The 20,786-nt window shown below is 44.0% G+C and overlaps 1 protein-coding gene across 5 annotated transcripts in view; it reads right to left on the bottom strand.

Annotated features, from left to right (window-relative positions):
- Positions 1-18,737: 18,737 nt before the first annotated feature.
- rb1cc1 (RB1-inducible coiled-coil 1) overlaps positions 18,738-20,786 on the bottom strand; it is a 251,120-nt gene continuing 249,071 nt past the window's right edge. For all 5 annotated transcript variants that reach the window (XM_070892346.1, XM_070892352.1, XM_070892360.1 and 2 more), the window contains one exon: positions 18,738-20,023. In XM_070892346.1, the coding sequence (XP_070748447.1) occupies positions 19,946-20,023 (78 nt within the window). In that variant the 3' untranslated portion in view covers positions 18,738-19,945. The remainder of the gene's footprint in view (positions 20,024-20,786) is intronic.

Raw genomic sequence — 20,786 nt, 5'->3', positions numbered from 1 at the left:
ATTCTAAAGGGACTAAGTGTGTTAAAAAGACAAACCTGAAGGCTCTGTGCCTCAATGCGAGGAGTATTCGTAATAAGGTGGATGAATTAACTGCGCAGGCAGCAATGAACAAATATTATATAATTGGGATTACAGAGACATGGCTCCAGGGTGACCAAGGCTGGGAACTCAACATCCAGGGGTATTCAACATTCAGGAAGGATAGACAGAAAGAAAAAGGAGGTAGAGTAGCGTTGCTGGTTAAAGAGGAAATTAATGCAATAGTAAGGAACGACATTAGCCTGGATGATGTGGAATCTGTATGGGTGGAGCTGCGGAATACCAAAGGGCAGAAAACGCTAGTGCGAGTTGTGTACAGACCACCAAACAGCATCAAACAAGAAATTAGGGATGCGTGCCATAAAGGTACAGCAGTTATCATGGGCGACTTTAATCTGCATATTGATTGGGCTAACCAAACTGGCAGCAATACGGTGGAGGTGGATTTCCTGGAGTGTATTAGGGATGGTTTTCTGGACCAATATATTGAGGAACCAACTAGAGGGCTGGCCATCCTAGACTGGGTGATGTGAAATGAGAAAGGACTAATTAGCAATCTTGTTGTGTGAGGCCCCTTGGGGAAGAGTGACCATAATATGTAGAATTCTTTATTAAGATGGAGAGTGACATAGTTAATTCAGAGACTAGGGTTCTGAACTTAAGAGAAAGGTAACTTTGATGGTTTGAGGCGTGAATTGGCTAGAATAGACTGGCAAATGATACTTAAAGGGTTGATGGTGGATAGGCAATGGCAAACATTTAAAGATCACATGGATGAACTTCAACAATTGTACATCCCTGTCTGGAATAAAAATAAAACGGGGAAGGTGGCTCAACCGTGGCTAACAAGGGAAATTAAGGATGGTGTTAAATCCAAGGAAGAGGCATATAAATTGGCCAGAAAAAGCAGCAAACCTGAGGACTGGGAGAAATTTAGAATCCAGCACAGGAGGACAAAGTGTTTAATTAGGAGGGGGGAAATAGAGTATGAGAGGAAGCTTGCTGGGAACATAAAAACTGACTGCAAAAGCTTCTATCGATATGTGAAGAGAAAAAGATTAGTGAAGACAAACGTAGGTCCTTTGCAATCAGATTCAGGTGAATTTATAATGGGGAACAAAGACATGGTCGACCAGTTCAACAAATACTTTTGTTCTGTCTTCACGAAGGAAGACACAAATAACCTTTCGGAAATACTCGGGGACCGAGGATCTAGTGAGAAGTAGGAACTGAACGAAATCATTTTAGGCAGGAAATTGTGTTCGGGAAATTGATGGGATTGAAGGCCGATAAATCCCTGGTGCCTGATAGCCTGCATCCCAGAGTATTTAAGGAAGTAGCCCTAGAAATAGTGGATGCATTAGTGATCATTTTCCAACAGTCTATCGACTCTGGATCAGTTCGTATGGACTGGAGGGTAGCTAATGTAACACCACTTTTTAAGAAAGGAGGGAGAGAGAAATTGGGTAATTATAGACCGGTGAGCCTGACATCAGTAGTGGGGAAAATGTTGGAATCAATTATTAAAGATGAAATAGCAGCGCATTTGGAAAGCAGTGACAGGATTGGTCCAAGTCAGCATGGATATATGAAAAGGAAATCATGCTTGACAAATCTTCTAGAATATTTTGAGGATGTATCTAGTGGAGTGGACAAGGGAGAACCAGTTGATGTGGTGTATTTGGACTTTCAAAAGGCTTTTGACAAGGTCCCACACAAGAGATTGGTGTAAAAAATTAAAGCACATGGTATTGGGGTAATGTATTGATGTGGATAGAGAACTGGTTAGCAGACAGGAAGCAGAGAGTCGGGATAAACGGGTCCTTTTCAGAATGGCAGGCAGTGACTAGTGGGGTGCTGCAGGGCTCAGTGCTGGGACTCCAACTATTTACAATATATATCAATAATTTGGATGAAGGAATTGCAGATGACACAAAGTTGGGTGGTGGTATGAGCTGTAAGGAGGATGCTCAGAGGCTGCAGGTTGACTTGGGACAGGTTCGGTGAGTGGGCAAATGCATGGCAGATGCAGTATAATGTGGATAAATGTGAGGTTATCCACATTGGTGGCAAAAACATGAAGGCAGAATATTATCTGAATGGCGGCAGATTAGGAAAAGGGAAGGTGCAACAAGACCTGGGTGTCATGGTACGTCAGTCATTGAAAGTTGGCATGCAGGTACAGCAGGTGGTGAAGAGGGCAAATGGTATTCATAGCTAGGGGATTTGAGTATAGGAGCAGAGAGGTCTTACTGCAGTTGGACAGGGCCTTAGTGAGGCCTCACCTGGAATATTGTGTTCAGTTTTGGTCACCTAATCTGAGGAAGGACGTTCTTGCTATTGAGGAAGTGCAGCGAAGGTTCACCAGACTGATTCCCGGGATGGCTGGACTGACATATGAGGAGAGACTGGATCGACTGGGCCTGTATTCACTGGAGTTTAGAAGGCTGAGAGGGGATCTCATACAAACATATAAAATTCTGACGGGACTGGACAGGTTAGATGCAGGAAGAATGTTCCCGATGTTGGGGAAGTCCAGAACCAGGGGACACAGTGTAAGGATAAGGGGTAAGCCATTTAGGACTGAAATGAGGAGAAACTTCTTCACTCAGAGAGTTGTTAACCTGTGGAATTCTCTACTGCAGAGTGTTGTTGATGCCAGTTCATTGGATGTATTCAAGAGGGAGTTAGATATGGCCCTTACGGCTAAAGGGAGCAAGGGGTATGGACAGAAAGCAGGAAAGGTGTACTGAGGTGAACGATCAGCCATGATCTTATTGAATGGTGGTGCAGGCTTGAAGGGCTGAATGTCCTACTCCTGCACCTATTTTCTATGTTTCTATGGAAGCCAATGTAGGTCAACAAGGACAGGGTGATGGATGAGTGCAAGAATTGGTATAGGATAGGATAAGGGCAGCAGAGTTTTGGATGAGCTTTCGTTGATGGAGGCTGATCAGGAGAGCAGCGTAACTGGGGTCACAAAGGCAATGCATGAAGGGAGGGTGCATGACCCGATACATTTATAATGTGCTGCATCATACAGAACTGACTGACAAGCAGCTCCAAACTATTGATCATGAAGTAAAAACCTTCTAATGCTTTCTGTTCCACTATGCTAAATACATTATAATGGGGAACAAAGAAATGGCAGACGAGTTGAACAAATACTTTGGTTCTGCCTTCACGAAGGAAGACACAAATAACCTTCTGGAAATACTTGGAGACCGAGGGTCTAGTGAGAAGGAGAAACTGAAGGAAATCCTTATTAGGCAGGAAATTGTGTTGGGGAAATTGATGGGATTGAAGGCTGATAAATCCCTGGGGCCTGATAGTCTGCATCCCAGAGTACTTAAGGAAGTGATTTTGCAGATTTGCTTTCGGTGTAGAGTGCATATCGGGGACTTAGATGCTAAGGTCAGTGGCCCTATTGGATTTTTCATTTCATGCGGGATCTGCTGACTCTGCAACTGAATTACTGTTACACAATTCTCCATGGTGGCTGTCCAAACTCAAGATCAACTCTTTAAATCCACTGAGTGTTACCAGCATTTTCTATTTTATGTGTTAGATTACCAAGAGCTGCAGCTTTTTACTTTTTGCCTTAAAGAGCTACTTGTCTCTTTAATTCCCAATTCGCTTCCTGCTCTCACGTTGCTACAGCAATGGGATTTTGGAAAAGTAGCCATGGAAAGAAAAAACATTTTTGGGAGTGGCTGTCCTGATAGCTTGATACCATTCTGCTCTTTGTGCAAGCCTAAAATAAACTTGCTGGATATTCAAAGACTAAAATATGACTTAGCCTTAGCAAATCCAGTAAATTTAGTTTACCTCCTCCCTTCCCACTGTCCAGGGATGAAAATATTCCTTCCAAGTGAAACAGCAATTTACTTGTACTTCTTTCAATTTAGTATACAGCATTTGCTGCTCACGATGTGGTCTCCTCTACATTGGGGAGACCAAACGCAGATTGAATGACTGCTTTGCGGAACACCTCCGTTCAGTCCGCAAGATTGACCCCGAGCTTCCGGTCGCCTGTCACTTTAATTCTCCACTCCAGTCCCTCTCTGTCCTCGGCCTCCTACACAGTTCCAGTGAAGCCACCCTATCACAGACCTTCCCTTTTGTTCTTTCCTCCCCTCCAACTTTCAGAGCTTCTAAAGAATCTGATCATTTCAAACTTTTGCCAGTTCCGATGAAGGTTCATTGACCTGAAACATTAACTCTGTTTCTCTCCACAGATGCTGCCTGACCCGCTGAGACTTCCAGCATTTTCTGTTTTTAAATTTAGTTTGGGGTTGCTGCTGGCTGCACATCAGGAACTGGGAGCTCGCACCACATCAAGACCATTCTCAAAGTAGCTTACAAGAGAAATTGGATAAATTATTCTTGTGCTCTTCTGGGGCACCTGTAGCAGTTACTCAATTCAGTTGCCTTGCTTTATTATATGTAGAGTGGAACCCTTTGAAAAGACCTGATTATAGTGCTGAGATGGTTTGCAGCATAATATAATGGACTGATAAGCTCCATATCATGTGGCCTGCACTATAATTAGTAAAAAAGTGCTATGTCTCACTAAACTACTTTTATCCTATTCAACAATGCCTGACATTCTGTCTGAAATCGACAGTGAAAAAGAAGCCACTTGTGACAATAATGCTTTAACTTGCTATGGATGCAATAGAAAGCCATTAACACATTTGCAAAGAAATCAGAGGTCCTATTTCATTAAATGTAAAAGATGAAAATCCAGGCTGCAAACAAACATTTGCCAAGTTTTAGCTAAGTAAAAACAAATTAAACGTGACTCTTTTTCTGTTTTCTGGTTTGTTCTGGTGCTGGATTTAGTTAGGTTATACACCTAATTGAATGTCAAATAGCAGATGTATTTGTTTGGAGAAATAGTTACAATTTACAATTCCTGAATGAAAATAATATTTACTTGTCTGACACTATTGACTCATCCTGGGAGTAATGATATTTTTAGCAGTAATTTTCCAATATGTGGGAAATAACTAATCTGCATTTCAGTGGTATGTTTCACTTTCTCACATGGTAATCATGTTCACAGAAATGTGTCTCAAATCTAACCAATTTTGAATAGTTGTATTGATGTAACCAAGTGGAAATGTGGCATTGAACCCAGTAAGGTACTGAACCAATACAGACAAGTCAAGAGGAACTGCATAAAAAAATAGAAAACTTAAGCTTCACAAAGGGTGAGATGGACTTTGCACTTTAAGAGGTGTTGAAGAGCTGAATAATAATTTTTGGGACAACTCTGTGCCTTTTCAGTCTGTAAGTCTGAGGATCATCCTGGAAGCATTCACCAAGAAGTTAAAATACAAGATCAAAAAATAATTACAAATGAGGATGACTATTTTGCTCATTTTAGTTCATCCATCCAGAAAGAACATCTATTGCAACATCAAATTGTTTCTTAAATTGTTTTCAGGATTAAAGGGAGAATTTTAACTCCCAAAATGTTAAAAATCTAAAACGTGACTCTGACCTGCCTCCAATACACCCATTCCGGGTTTTAGCAGAGGCGGGAGGGGGGTGAGAGCAACCAATCTGCTCCAATGGGGCATATTTAACCACTATTTTAAATTTAACCCTGACTGGCCGAGTTTTCCGGGCCTTGGGAAACCTGGCATCTAAAGGAAGGCGAGGATTGCTGGATCTAGGAGGCAAGTGCCATTCCACTTACCTGCTGGATCCAGTTTACCTGCTTCACTTAACTCCTACAATTGGACACCCCTCCAACCCTTTCATCCCCCCCACGACCCCTCCGACTTCCCCCTGATCCTTCCGATCTCCCCCACTAAACCATTGACCTTCCCCCCCTTCTCTTCTGATCTTCCCATAGCCATCTGATCTCCCCACGAGACTTCCGATCTCCCCCCCACTCCCCCACTGACTCTTCAGATCTCCACGAGACTTTCGATCTCCCCCCCCCAGGCCTCCGATCTACCCCTGTTCTGGCCTCTGATTTTCTGCCCTCCCTCCACTTTGGCCTTTCTGACCCATCTCTCTTTACTCTCCACCCCGTGCCTGCAGCCTGGTGCTGAAGGCCTACCCGCCTGACAGCCAGCCAGCCTCTCAATCAAGCTGGCTGTGGCTCAGAAACGGAGAAAAAAAATGATAAGCAGGTCCTACATTAAATTTGACCTGTTCTTCCGGGTTTCCTAACCTCAAAGCAGCCCGCACCCTTGCTCCGTCCCTGTCTCTGAGTTAATATTCAGCCCTTTATCTCCACTACCCCATTCCATGTATTGATTTTGCTTTAGTGAAGACAAACTTCTTGATATCTGTAATAAACTTACCTTTTTGTTTCCTACATTAAAACAGTGACTACACTCCAAAATTACTTCATTTGCTGTAAAGCACTTTGAGACATTCAGTGGTCAGTAAAGGCACAATATAGATGCAAGTCTTTCTTCTTTCTTTTATTAGTTTTAAACCCTTCTCCTATTCTCACAATTTAGTTTAAAGTTATTTTTTAGATTTACCTTTTCCATAAATTTAACTATATTGTATACTTTGATAAGATCACCTCTCAAGGCTGAAAAGTCTAAGGGAGCGGAATTGGGCTTGGCTCTACAGGTGCCGTTTCAAAATGTGTCCGATGCAGCATGCACACTGTTGCTGCGAACTGTGCCAGCTTGTCAAGGGCGGTAGCATGCGCGCGGCTAACGTCTGCTGGAAGTAAGCAGAGCAGGCACATCATGATGGCAATCAGCATGCAATACTGATTTGATGCCAGCAGTGCCATTTTGGAGCTCAACGCTTCAGCTAACACCCTCTCATAACCTCGCAAAGCTGAACACATGTTAAATAGCAGGAAGCTTCCATGTGTCTCTGCCTTTCCTAGTGCTCCTACACAATGCTACTCCAGTTGCTGCAGCATGGCTGATGACTTTCAGTGGAGGAGACTGCAGATGGCTTTGGAGGACCTCTGCAGCTCAAGCAGCTCTGGGCCAAAAGGCCCAGCTGCAGACTGCACCATCTCAGCGTGGGCGGCAACAGTCTGGGATGGCTGGCTAATCGGCAACAACAAGGGCACCGGCAGAATAGCATGGGTGGGAGAACTAATGTGGTCATCCTGAGAGAGGATAGCAAGTCCATGGAGCCACTGCCACTACCCTGAGCACGCTTCAGCAATCCTTGTAATCTGCTGGTGAACAGATCGCTGGACTACTGTGACACCCTGCAAGCCCCTTTAAACACTGTAATCCAGAGCTATAATGGCAGCTGTCTGAGCTTCCACTACAGCACTCAGACATTGGATGGCTGCTGATTGTGCTACAAAGGAAGTTGCGACCTCGGCTATCAGACACTGCATCATGGTTGGATGCATAAGTGTCCATGCTGGAAAGGATGGATGCCAAGCTCTGCACAAAGCCCTGTGCCAAGTTGGTGCTGGTCTCCTTCGTGCTCCTTGATATGGAACATAGGTATTTCTGGCAGGCTTCACAATGCACCAAGCATTTTGTTGTGCATACTCATCAGTGTTCTTATGAAGGCTGCCCTATCGAAGTCCGAGTCCTCTGCAGCAGAACCCATGTGCTACCTCGCCCTCCTGCGATATGGCACCTGGGGTATCCGTGCCCTAGTTGCAGTGCAGTCATGCCCAGTGTCTCACCATGTGCAGTTCCTACCTCTAATCTATATTTGATACGCACAATGTCAATATCAGAGGTAGTGGCTGCGAGTGTGAAATCAAGTGACGCTGTTGTGTCTTCGTCATCACTCTTCTCTTGGTGTTCCTCCACTGCCTGGCCAGGTGCACCTCTTGGGTATCTGAAAAGGAAAAAGGCGCAAGGTGTGGTGAGGGAGGGATGAAAAGTAAGAGGTACATGCTTACACCATCTGCGGCTTGTAAATAAGAGATTGCGGGATGAGGGGGAAGTGGTATGAGGATACCATCAGCCCTGCCAATTAGCAATAGCTGATCCAATAATGGCCGGTACCTTCTCCTCCATGGGGGTTAGGACATGCAGGCACCTGTCCCCCTCTGGTTAGCTCCTGCTGCCTCCGGTTGTGTGTCACCTTGTCCTGCAAGAGAGAGGGAGGCGCATCAGTGAGTGTTATGCTATCTGTTTGCGTGATTTGGCTGTCATGGTTGAATAGTTGGCAGTGTGTGCAAGGTGTGAGATGTGTGTGTGAGGCTTGCAGCAGTGCTAAGTCTGTGAATGTGAGGTGAAGCATATGAATGCTAGATATGAATCCTGATTGATAGAGATTGTTGGTAGGTGAGTGATGGGGCCCGAGCTGAGGCATATAGTACAGTTGATAGGATATGGCATTTGAAGATGCATTCACTGACCATGACCATTCGTGTGAGGTCATTGAACTTCTTGTGGGACTGCATCCACAAGATGCATGAATCTTGGCATTGACCTCCATGGCTATATGCTTCCACTGCCTTTTGACTCTGTGACTGGAAGGCCTACTGCCCCCCTGCGGATGCCTTTTCACCTCCTTCCTTTTCACCTCCTCCACCAAGACCTCTTCTGCAGCATCTGAAAACCTTGGAGACCGCTCTCTCCCATGTTGCGCTGTTCTTCACTGTTTCCCAGGACAGAATCACATCCTGCATGATTCCCAGCATCTTCCCCAGCCACAATGCACCTCCCTTTAAGAGGTGCAGGCTAGTTTTAAGCAATGCAGGCTAGCTTTAAGTGGTGTTAGGAAGTTACGATTTTGGACCCCCTGCTGATGTATGCAGCCAAATAACAGAGCAGTTAGTGCTGGGTACACGTAGAAATAATTTTACTGAACAGACAGCATGAAGTTTGCATGCTGCCTTCATTTTAATTGTGTATCGTGATGCCACGGCCTTTTTAGGGGGCTATTCAATTTAGCCAAGTTTCTACAATCTTTCTTCATCACTCAGAGCCCTGGCACTAGTGAGCAGCCTGTGGCTCTTCTCTGGACTATTTCCAGTGCTTGAATGTCTATGTGTCTTGGTGATTAGAACTGGTTGGTCAGAGCACAAAGCAGTTTGGTCATGACTTCCTGTAGCTTGGGATTTACTGTTTTGGCTACGATGAACTCTGAAGAAGCAACTACCCTTCAAATACTAACTTGTCTGTTCTCTCCACAGATATTGACTCAGCTGCTGTGAGCTTCCAACATCTTCTGTTTTTCAGCATTTGCAGCTTTTTTCCTTTTTGTTTATTTAATTCAGCACTCCATTGGCTTTGCTGATGGCTGCTTTACATTGATTGGGCATGTAAAGCACTGAGACTACTATGACTCCTTGGTCACTTCTAACTTTGTCTTTCAAATGAGACATTAAACCGAAGCAATGCCTGCCTTCTCATGGCACCATTTGAAGGAGCAGAGAAGTTCTCTCTGGTATCCAGCCCATTATTTATCCCTCAACTAACATCACTAAAAACAGGATATCTGGTCAGAGATTGAGGACAGAGCCAGGTGATTCGCAATTGGAGTAGATCACACGGCCACCACGTTAAAAAATCCATTCACAGGCATCTTCCACCCTTTAATATGCAGTTCTCAGACCTGGAATATTAGAGCCTTCATTGAAACATCTGTGAAATCATTGAACTCATCCCTTTTTGGCGTGGAAGCAAGTCATCCTCGATTTGAGGGACCGCCGACGAGAAGATCACAAGCAGAGTGGAACAAGTTGGTGATGGTAGGAATTCAATGGAGAGGAGGAAAGCGGTTTCTCACATCCATCATAAAAGGAGGAGTGAAGCCACAGAACCCGAGAACTCAAGTTAAATAATTATATATCTAATATTTAAGTTCTTTGTGTTTAGTATCTCAGTGGTTCTTGTTAAACTTGAGTAAATAATTTTGGCTTTTTTCTCTAAGTTACGGCAGTGGGTTAAACTAAGAAGTTTATTTAGTAATCTAATAAATAGAGGCTTGGCAAGGGACCTCAGTTCCATCAAATGCATATCCTATGCCATGTGGGAAGTCCAGGATGTTTCTTGTATCCTGGACAACCACATGTGCGGGAAGTGTAGTCATCTCGCTCTCTAACCCATATTCAGTTCAGTTCAGAGCCAAGGCCATGGCACCATGGGTGGCTCAGCTATGGGAATGGGGGTGGGGGGAGAAAGAGGAAGGTCAGAAAAGCAATAGTGATAGGTGATTCAATAGTTAGGGGAACAGACAGGCGTTTCTGCAGACATGACTGCAGGATAGTATGTTGCCTCCCTTGTGCCGGGGTCAAGGATGCAGGACATTCTTTGGGGGAGGGTGAACAGCCAAAGTCATAGTTCATATTAGTATCACTGAGATAGATAGAAAGAGGTTTGAGGTTCTGTTGGCAGATTTTAAGGAAATAGGAAAGAGATTAATAATCAGCACATCAAAAGGTAGTAATCTCCAGATTACTCATGGCGCCATAGGCTAGTGAGTACAGGAATAGGAGGATACAGCAGATGAATGTGTGGCTAGAGAGATGGTGCCGCAGGGAGGGCTTTAGATAGCTGAGGCATTGGAACTGGTTCTCGGGGAGGTGCGATCTGTACAAGCTGGAAGGATTGCACCTCAGTAGGGCCAGGACTAATATCCTTGAAAGGGTTCCCTAGTGCAGTTGAGGAAGGTTTAAACTCAGTTGGCAGGGGGATCGGAACCTAAGCGTAGACTCAGAAGAGAAGCAAAGCTGGAAACTGAAGATAGAAAATTAGTTAGTGAGTTTGAAAGGCAGAGGAAACAAAGGCTAGAAAATAGGCAACAAAATTTTGTTTTTATTAGTTCCGGGATGTGGGCATCGCTGGCTAAGTCAACATTTATTCCTCATCCCTAATTGCCCTCGAGAAGATGGTTTATGAGCCGTCTTCTTGAAGAGCTGCAGACCATGTGGTGAAGGTACTCCCACAGTGCTGTTAGGGAGTTCCAGGATTTTGACCCAGCGACGATGAAGGAATGGCGATATATTTCCAAGTCAGGATGGTGTGTAACCTGGAGGGGAACTTGCAGGTCATGGTGTTCCCATGCGCCTGTTGCCCTTGGCCTTCTTGGTGGTAGAAGTTGCGGGTTTGGGAGGTGCTGCTGAAGAAGCCTTGCTGCAATGCATCTTATAGATGATACACGCTGCAGCCACGGTGCGCTGGTGGTGAAGGGAGTGCAAGTTGAAACTGGTGGATGGGATGCCAATCATGTGGACTGTTGTGTTCTGGATGGTGTCGAGCTTCTTGCGTGTTGTTGGAGTTACTCTCATCCAGGCACGTGGAGAATATTCCATCCCATTCCTGACTTGTGCCTTATTCGTGGAAAGGCTTTGGGGAATCAGGTGAGACTCTTGCTGCAGAAAACCCAGCCCTTGACCCGCTCTTGTTGCCACAGTAGTCATGCGGCTGGTCGGGTTAAGTTTCTGATCATTGGTGACTCCCAGGATGTTGATGGTGGGGGATTCAGCGATGGTAATGTCATGGAATATCAAGGGGAGGTGGTTAGACTCTTGCTTGTTGGAGATGGTCATTGCCTGGCAGTTGTGTGGCACTACTGTTACTTGTCACTTATCAGCCCAAGCCTGAATGTCGTCCAAGTCTTGCTGCATGTGGGCATGGACTACTTCATTTTCTGAGGAGTTGTGAATGGAACTGAAAATTGCAATCCCCACTTCTGACCTTATGATGGAGGGAAGATCATTGATGAAGCAGCTGAAGATGGCTGGGCTTAGGATACTGCCTTGAAGAACTCCTGCAGTGATGTCCTGGGGCTGGGATGATTGACCTCCAAAACCACAACCCATCTTCCTTTGTGCTCGGTATGGCTCCAGCCAGTGGAGAGTTTTCCCCGATTCCCATTGACTCCAATTTTACGAAGGCTCCTTGATGCCGAGGGTAGTCACTCTTACCTCACCTCTGGAATTCAGCTCTTTTGTCCATGTTTGGACCAAGGCTGTAATGAGGCCTGTAGCCGAGTGGTCCTGGTTGAACCCAAACTGAGCATTGGTGAACAGGTTATTGGTAAATGCCACTTGATAGCATTGTTGAAGAAAACCTTCCGTCACTTTGCTGATAATTGAGAGTAGCCTGATGGGATGATAATTGGCCGGATTGGATTTGTCCTGTTTTTTGTGCACAGGACATACCTGGGGAGTTTTCCATATTGACAGATAGATGCTGTACTGGAACAGCTTGGCTAGAGATGCGGCTAGTTCTGGAGCACAAGTCTTCAGCACGACAGCCGGGATGTTGTCGGGGCCCATTGCCTTTGCTGTATCCAGTGCGTTCAGACGTTTCGTGATATCACATGGAGTGAATCAAATTGGCTGAAAACTGGCTTTTGTGATGGTGGGGACCACTGGAGGAGGCCGATATGGATCACCCACTCAGCACTTCTGACTGAAGATGATTGCAATGCTTCAGCCTTGTCTTTTTCACTTGGCTACTGGGCTCCGCCATCACGGAGGATGGGGATATTTATAGAGCCTCCTCCTCCCGTTAGTTGTTTCATTGTCCACCACCATTCATGACTGGATGCGGCAGGACTGCAGAGCTTTGATCTGATTCACTGATTGTGGATTGCTTAGCTCTGTTTGTAGCATGCTGCTGCATGCATGTAGACCCGTGTTGTAAATTCCCCAGGCTGGCACTTCATTTTTAAGTATGTCTGGCGCTGCTCCTGGCATGCTCTTCTGCACTCCTCATTACCATTACCATCAAGCCAGAGGACCAAAATGGTTCAGAGTGAGGGATATGCTGGGCCATGAGGTTACATATTGTGGTGGAATACAATTCTGCTGCTGCTAATGGCCCACAGCTCCTCATGGATGTCCAGTTTTGAGCTGCTAGATCTGTTCTGAATCTGTTCCATTTAGCATCGTGGTAGTGCCACACAACACGATGGAGGGTATCTTCAGTGTGAAGACGAGACTGTGTGGTGATCACTGCTGCCATGGACAGATCAGTCTGCGACAGGTAGATTGGTGAGGACAAGGTCAAATATGTTTTTGCCTCGTGTTGGTTCTCTCACCACCTGTTGCAAGCTTAGTCTGGCAGCTATGTCCTTCAGGACTCGGCCAGTAGTGGTGCTACCGAGCCACCCTTGGTGATGGATATTGAAGTCCCCAACACGGAGTACATTCTGTGTCCTTGTTAACCTCAGTGTTTCTTCCAAGTGGTATTCAACATGGAGGAGTCATCATCATCATAGGCGGTCCCTCGTATCGCGGATGACTTGCTTCCACGCCAAAAAAGAATGAGTTCACAGATGTTTCAATGAAGGACCTAATATTCCAGGTCCCGAACTACATGTTGAAGGGTGGAAGATGCCTGCACGTGGATATTTTAAATGTGTGGTGGCTGTTGCACACCAGCCACCACACAGGCTTGACAGAGTTAAGTATTGGTCCAATGGCAAGGATTAACCAAGATGACTGGAGACCAGCTCTGCTGCACAGATCTCGTGCACACACATATCGCAGTATCGTCTGGCCAGTGCCGCCCCGGGGCCCTCGTCTCTTTTGGGCCCCGAAATCACATCGCTCCACGACCTCTTGCCGCTCCTCCACCTTGCCGCTTCTAATGTACCTGCCCACGCTCCAGTGACCTGGATTTTGGTGATGTCCAATCCAGTCACCCTCTTCACAGCCGTCGCTCTCCTGCACCAGCATGCGCTGCACCTTGAATGAGCATGGAGTACTGATTCATCAGCAGTAGCTGGTAATCAGCAGGTTTCCTTGCCCAGAAGCCCTGAGACTTCATGGGATTCAGAGTCAATCTTGAGGACTCCCAGGGCCACTCCCTGCTGACTGTATAGCAGTGAAGCCACCTCAGGTGGGTGGGTCTGTTCTACCTGTCGGACAGGACGTACCCAGGGATGGTGACGGAGGAGTATGCGACATTGGCTGGGAGGTACGATTCTGAATGACTAGGTCAGGCTGTTGCTTGACTCGTCTGTGGGACAGCTCTCCCACTTTAGGCACAAGTCCCCAGATGTTAGTGAAGAGGACTTTGCAGGGTTGACTGGGCTAGCTGTGCCGTTGTCGTGTCCGAAGCCAGTACCGAGTGGTCCATCTGGTTTTATTATCGTTTCCTGTAGTTACAACTGAGTGGCTTGCTACGCCATTTCAGAGGGCAGTTAACAGTCAACTACATTGCTGTAGGGCCGGAGTCACCTATAGGCCAGACCCAGGAAGGTCAGATTTCCTTCTCTAAAGGACATTAGTGAACCAGATGGGTTTTTAAACATAATCCACTAGTTTGATGAATGCTAGCTTTTAATTACATATTTAATTAACTGAATTTAAATTCCACAGGTGCCGTGGTATGATTTGAACTCTCGTTTCTGGATTATTAGTCCAGGCCTCTGGATTACTAATCTCAGTAATTTAACCACTTTGCTACCATTTGGCAGTGCTTAAATGGTGTAAATCAAGAAATAATGGAGGCTTGTAATAAAGGAACGGCAATAATCATGGGTGATTTTAACCTTCATATTGATTGGACAAAGCAAATTGGCTAGGGTAGCCTTGAGGAGTTGTTCATAGTGTGTATCCGGGATAGTTTCCTTGAACAGTACGTTGTGGAACCAACCAGGGAGGCTATCTTAGATCTAGTACTGTGTAATGAGGCAGGATAAATAAATGATCACGTAGTAAAAGATCCTCTAGGAATGAACTACCATAATATGATTGAATTTCAAATTCTGTTGGAGAGTGAGAAAGTTGGATTCAAACCAGTATCCCAAGCTTAAATAAAGGAGACCACAAAGTTGGCTAAAGTGGACTGGGAAAATATATTAAAGTGTAGGAATGTTGATGAGCAGTGGCAGGCATTTGAGGAGATATTTCATAACTCGCTACAAAAATATATCCCAACGAGAAGGAAAGACTGTATGATAAGGGATAATCATTCATGGCAAACTAAGGAAATAAGGGAGGGCGTTAAATTGAAAACAAAGGCATACAATGTGGTCAAGATTAGTGGGAGATCAGAGGATTAGGACATGTTTAAAAGCGAGCAGAGTGACTAAAAAAATGATTAAGAGAGGGAAGATAGATAATGAAAGTAGACTAGCACGAAATATAAACACAGATAGTAAGAGTTTCTACAGATACATAAAAAGGAAGTGACTAAAGTAAATGTTGGACCCCTGGAGGATGAGACTGGGGAATTAATAATGGAGAACAGGGAAATGGCAGAGACGTCGAACAAATATTTTGTATCGGTCTTCACGGTAGAAGACACAAAAACATCCCAATAGTGGATAATCAAGGGGCTATAGGTAGTGAGGAATTTAATACAATCACTATCATTAATGAAGTAGTACCAGGTAAAATAATGGGACTAAAGGCGGACAAGTCCCCGGGACCTGATGGCTTATATCCTGGGGTCTTGAGAAGTGACTGCAGAGATAGTGGATGCATTGGTTGTAATCTACCAAAGTTCTCTGGATTCTGGGGTGTTCCCAGCAGATTGGAAAACCGCAAATGTAAGGCCCCTATTTAAAAAAGGAGACAAGACAAAAATCAGGAAACTATAGTTTCAATCAGGAAATCGGTTAGCCTAACATGTCATTGGGAATATGCTGGAATCCATTACTAAGGAAGCAGTAGGACATTTGGAAAAGCATGATCCAAATCAAGCAGTCAGCATGGTTTTATGAAAAGGAAATCATGTTTGAAAAATTTCGTGATTTAATGGGCAGGGTGGATTAGGGGGAACCAGTGGGTGTGGTGTATTTGGATTTCCAGAAGGAGGTAGAGGTGGAAAGGAGGAGGGATTTAGAGGAAATTCCAGAGTTTGGGGCCTTGACAGCTGAAGGCAAGGCTGCAAATGGTGGAGTGGGAAGGGTGCAAAAGAAATCTTAAAAATTTATTCATTCACGGATGTGGTGGGGGGGGGGGGGGGTCGCTGACGAGGCCAGCATTTATTGCCCATCTAGAATTGCCCTCAAGGAGGTGGTGGTGAGCCGCATTCTTGAACTGCTGCAGTCATGTGGTGAAGGTACACCTAACTTTGTCGCTGTGGTTTGGTACAACTGATTGAAATGGCCTAGCAAGCCAGAGGGCAGTTAAGAGTCAACCACATTGTTGTGGGTCTAGAGTCATATATAGGCCAGACCGGGTAAGGTCAGCAAGTTTCTTTTCCAAAAGGACATTGTTGAACAAAATGGGTTTTTATGACAACTGGTAGTTATGGGCCCAAATTTGCCCAGGAGTTGCTGTTTTTTTTGGAGCAACTTGATTTTTCTGGAGTATCTTAAAAATCCCCATTCTGCACATTTAATTTGCGCCAGAGAGAGTTAGGATTTTTTTTAGTTTTGTTTTTTTCCCCAAAAGGGGCTGTTACCAACCGTTTTGGCCATTTAAGCCAGTTTGGACAGCTAATAGTTGCTCCAAACTAACTTAGGCCAGCATATGTCGATACTTGTGGCCGCACAGAAAACCCTTGGAGAGTTAAGAAATCAGCGCAGGTAGCCAGAGATTCCTGGGGGGGGGGGGGGGGGGGAGCACAGAGGACCTTGCAAAGCACTAAACACCTTCACAACAACTAATACAGATCTTGGGGTACTGTAACTTTTGCATAATTTACACATTCCACTAAAGCTTCATAAAATGTGCACTTTAAAAATATCATTTATATCAGAAGACAAAGGGTTTCATAAAACCATTTATCAAATATTTTGCTAGTAGAGCTATGAACGATGGTCACTTGCGCAAGGTACCTGAGGGTGCCCATGCAGTTATTTCCCAATAAGGCACCAGTGGGTGCTGATGGAATGTTCCCAACAGGGTATCTACGGGCAGTTGCTCACTAAGAATTGGTGGGATTTTGAAAAAATTGACCCAAGTCATGATTACTACCAAAACAAAAGCCACAACCAGATATTTGCCGGTACTGAGAGACCAAACCTAAGGAATCTTTTCTCTGGTCATTCTCATCTCTTAACAGCCAGTTGCATTGATCCATTGACAGAGACTTTTTCTAAATCATTTAAAGAAACTCTCCTCCTCTCTCCCGCCCTCCCCCCCCCACCCACAATCAAAACTCTTCCCCTCCTACCCCGATCAAAAGTCTCCCCGCACCAACCTGTTTCTTGTAGCCCTCAGCGCGGGAAGGCATCAGCCGGCCTGTGTGGCAGGCCACCCGGCCCGGGATAGGGTCGGCGAACATCGGGTCGTCCCTTTGGCCAGGGATAGGGGCGGCGAGCATCGGGTCCGGCTCACAGCCTGCAGGATGCGCTGGGAGGGTGAGGAGCTACTGTGCATGTGCAGCTGCCGGCATTGTTTTCGGCGCAGGACTGTAGCTCCGCCCCCCCACTCCATGTGAAACGCCGCGCCAGAATCGTTCGTAAAATTTTTTGCCGCCGTTTTGAGCGTGCAAAGTCGCCGCATCTCGGGAGAGTGCGTCGGAAAAAGGGGTTGGGGAAATTTGGGCCCATAGTCACCATTATTGATACTAGCTTTAAATAAAAAATCCAGATTTATTTAATTAACTACATTTAAATCCCTGAGCTGCCGTGGTGAGATTTGAACTCACATTTCAGGATCATTAGTCCAGGCCTCTAAATTACTAGTCCAGTAACTAACCACTATGCTACTGTAACCCAAGAGTTCTGCAGACTGGATTGTATGACTGGAGGAGATTACAGCGGTAGGGAGGGGCAAGGCCATGAAGGACGAGCCCATGTAGGTCAGCAAGGGGGCAGTGATGGATTGAGCGGATTAAGATACAATCAGCAGAGTTTTGGATGAGCTGAACTTTATGGAGGGTGGAGGATGGAAGGAGGCCAGCCAGCAGGGCATTCAAATAATTAACTCGAAGTGAAAAAGGCACAGATAAATGTTTTAGCAGCAGATGGGTTGCAGCAGGGAAAGATGCGGTGGATGTTGTGCAGATGAAAGGAAGTGATCTTTGTGATGGAAAGGACATGGGATCAGAAGCTCAGCTTGGGGCCCAATAGGACTCAACCTGAGACAGTGGCTGTAGAGAGGGACTGAATCAGTGCCAATGGTCTGGATCTTATGGCAGAAATAGCTTTGGTCTTCTCAAAGTTTAACTGGACCAAATCATCCAGTACTAGAGTCGTCCAACAACAGAGAGGCAGTGGAAGGGTTGACAAAGGTGGAGGAGAGGGTTGGGTATAGTCATTGTGCATGTGAAGTTGACCCCATATCAAGGCAGCATGTAGATAAGGAACAGGAGGTGGCTAAGGTAACAGCACTCAAAATTCAGTTGTAGCAGTGTGCAGATCTGAATACAAGAATTGATCTTCGCAAAAAAAATAAACACTATGACATCCTTTCTGAAATGGTTGTGAAAATCGAAATACTGGCAAATTGACCCATAGACAATCTTGATAGATGCAAAAGCACTTGTAACAGTCAGTCTGAATAAAGCATTAGATAGCTGCAGGAAAGTTTTCCAAAGACAGGAATGAAAAATTCATAGTCTGAGCTAAAGATTAGCGATTATAGTCAATTCCTATTAAAGAAGATTTGAAGAACAATTCTGAGCCTGGTTTTTGATGTTTTGCTAATTATTAGTTGCCTTAGAACCAGTACTTTCAATAGGATTACACATTGCTTTAAAGATTAAAACTTTTTTCTCTGTTCTGCTGCTCAATTAGTACCAAGCCACCATCCAACTGCTCATTTATCATGGTCGATGAAACATAAAAATTCAATGCTAAGATGTCTATTACTGTATTTATCTATCATATGACAACAGAGTGATAGCATTTTTTTTTAAATCACACCTCATTGATAATTAATCCCAATTATGTTTTAACAAGAACAAACTTTCAATTATGTAGTGCCGTTCACAACCTCAGGATGTCCAGAAGCACTTTACAGCCAATGAAGTAATTTTGAAATGTAGTCACTATTGTAATACAATACACGGTAATAACTTTACAAGGAAGAAAAAGTTGACAACCTTATCCAATAATAATGTAAATTTACACTGAATTTTAAGATTTCTATTTTCGTCCAGTAATCCAGGACTGTGATTTTAAACATTTTGCACAATGCACACACTACCGTTTTAAATGTTTATTGTTTCAAAATTCTGAATTTCTTTTGCAATACATGTTTTTACTTGAAGATTTTATGATGGTTAATATACAATGAGAAATTGATTTTAAAACTGAATGGAACACTGATCACCAAGATGAAACAATATATTAAATTTATTCCAGCTTTAGGTTTCTGGGAAGCTTTAGTATTGTGTTATTTGTAAACAACACAAATTCTTCCCTTCCAATGTGTATACACAATTAACGATTGATGGTGTATTTGCAAAAATGCAATTCTAGTAACTGATACAAAGTCCAGTCATATTCATTGCACAGTTCTTCACCATACAGGGCTAGATCTCTATATATTACTAAGTAACTTCAGTATATGTGTAGATTAACAGCTAGAATGAAAATTCATGGAAGCAAACTTAAGATAAAACTTTATATGGGACGTTTGCATGCTAGGAACACTCCTATAAATATTTAAATGATTAAATACATATGGTAAAGATGGTTTGTTCATAAACTACTTTGATAGTGAAATTCCTTCACAAATGCTGGTAATGACAAATGTTTTAACATCTGAATATTCAGTGATTTTTTTTTGAACAGGCAAATCACATGGCTAATATGCCACAATGTAGAGGGCATGCTCTTTGAAAAGAACGTATTTGGTCCACATTTCCAAGTCTTCTGGGTAAGAATAAAAGCAGTTCATTGAATGAGACTAGATGCATTTTATGATCTGGGCAGCACGGAATTCAATACATGTTGAATGGGGAGTAGCAAATAATGAAGCATCGCTCCAGCAAGTTTCTACTGATGTGAATTTGTGCCACCTTCTTTTCCAAGTATCTTTAGAAGCTGCATAACAAATGTTGCACAACAAACCATAAAGGAATTGTGACAGAAAGGAAAGGATGAGCTAACAACAGTTTGTTTCACATCACTGTTATACTTTCTTGTTCCAGGGCACTGCTTTCACTCTGTAGAATTTTGTTCCCAGAGGAACTTTAAATCTATTTTGAGCCTGAAATAAAATGAAACAAAACAATATTTCAGTTTGGCCAATATAAAAACTTAATATAATGTAATAAATCCATACATTAACACTTCCTCACAAAGTATTTCTCGTACAGCAATACAAAATCCTAATAAATAACTCTAAGCTAATAAATGTGATCAGTTTTGATACATTCCAAATTCATTCACAAGTCAGATGTGGCAAAGAAAGGTCAATCAGCCCAAAAGGATGTGACAAGGATTCACATCAAATCATGTGCTAGTTATTTAGGGCCCAAGTTTCCACATGATTTGCGCCTGATTTTTAGGAGCAACTGGTGGAGAACGGACTATCTTAGAATTCGCAATTCTCCACATTTTCTTTTCTGCAGTTTTAGTCAGGTAGAACAGTTCTACTTTGGAACAGAATTTTTTCTTAAAAAGGGGGCGTGTCCGGCTACTGACGCCTGATTTGAAAGTTTCCACAGTGAAAATGCACTCCAAACTAAAGTAGAATGGAGCAAGTGAAGATTTTTGTAGAACTGAAAAACCTGTTCTACACATTAAAAAATCAGGCGCAGGTTACAAATCAGGCGTCCAGAACGAGGTGGGGGGGGGGAGGGGGGGGGGGAAGGGAACTCATAAAATTCTATAATCAATCCTTATTTATACTTATACAAATAAATCCAACCTGAATAAACATTTATAAGCAAGGAAAAGATTAAATAAACCATCTTCCTACCTGTGTGAAAGTGCTTCAGCCAGGAAGAATGGTGCAGCAAGCCTCACAA

This window comes from Pristiophorus japonicus, chromosome 1, assembly GCF_044704955.1.
Source record: "Pristiophorus japonicus isolate sPriJap1 chromosome 1, sPriJap1.hap1, whole genome shotgun sequence".
NCBI classification, from domain to species: domain Eukaryota; kingdom Metazoa; phylum Chordata; class Chondrichthyes; family Pristiophoridae; genus Pristiophorus; species Pristiophorus japonicus.
This window is presented reverse-complemented; position numbering and strand designations above follow the sequence as displayed.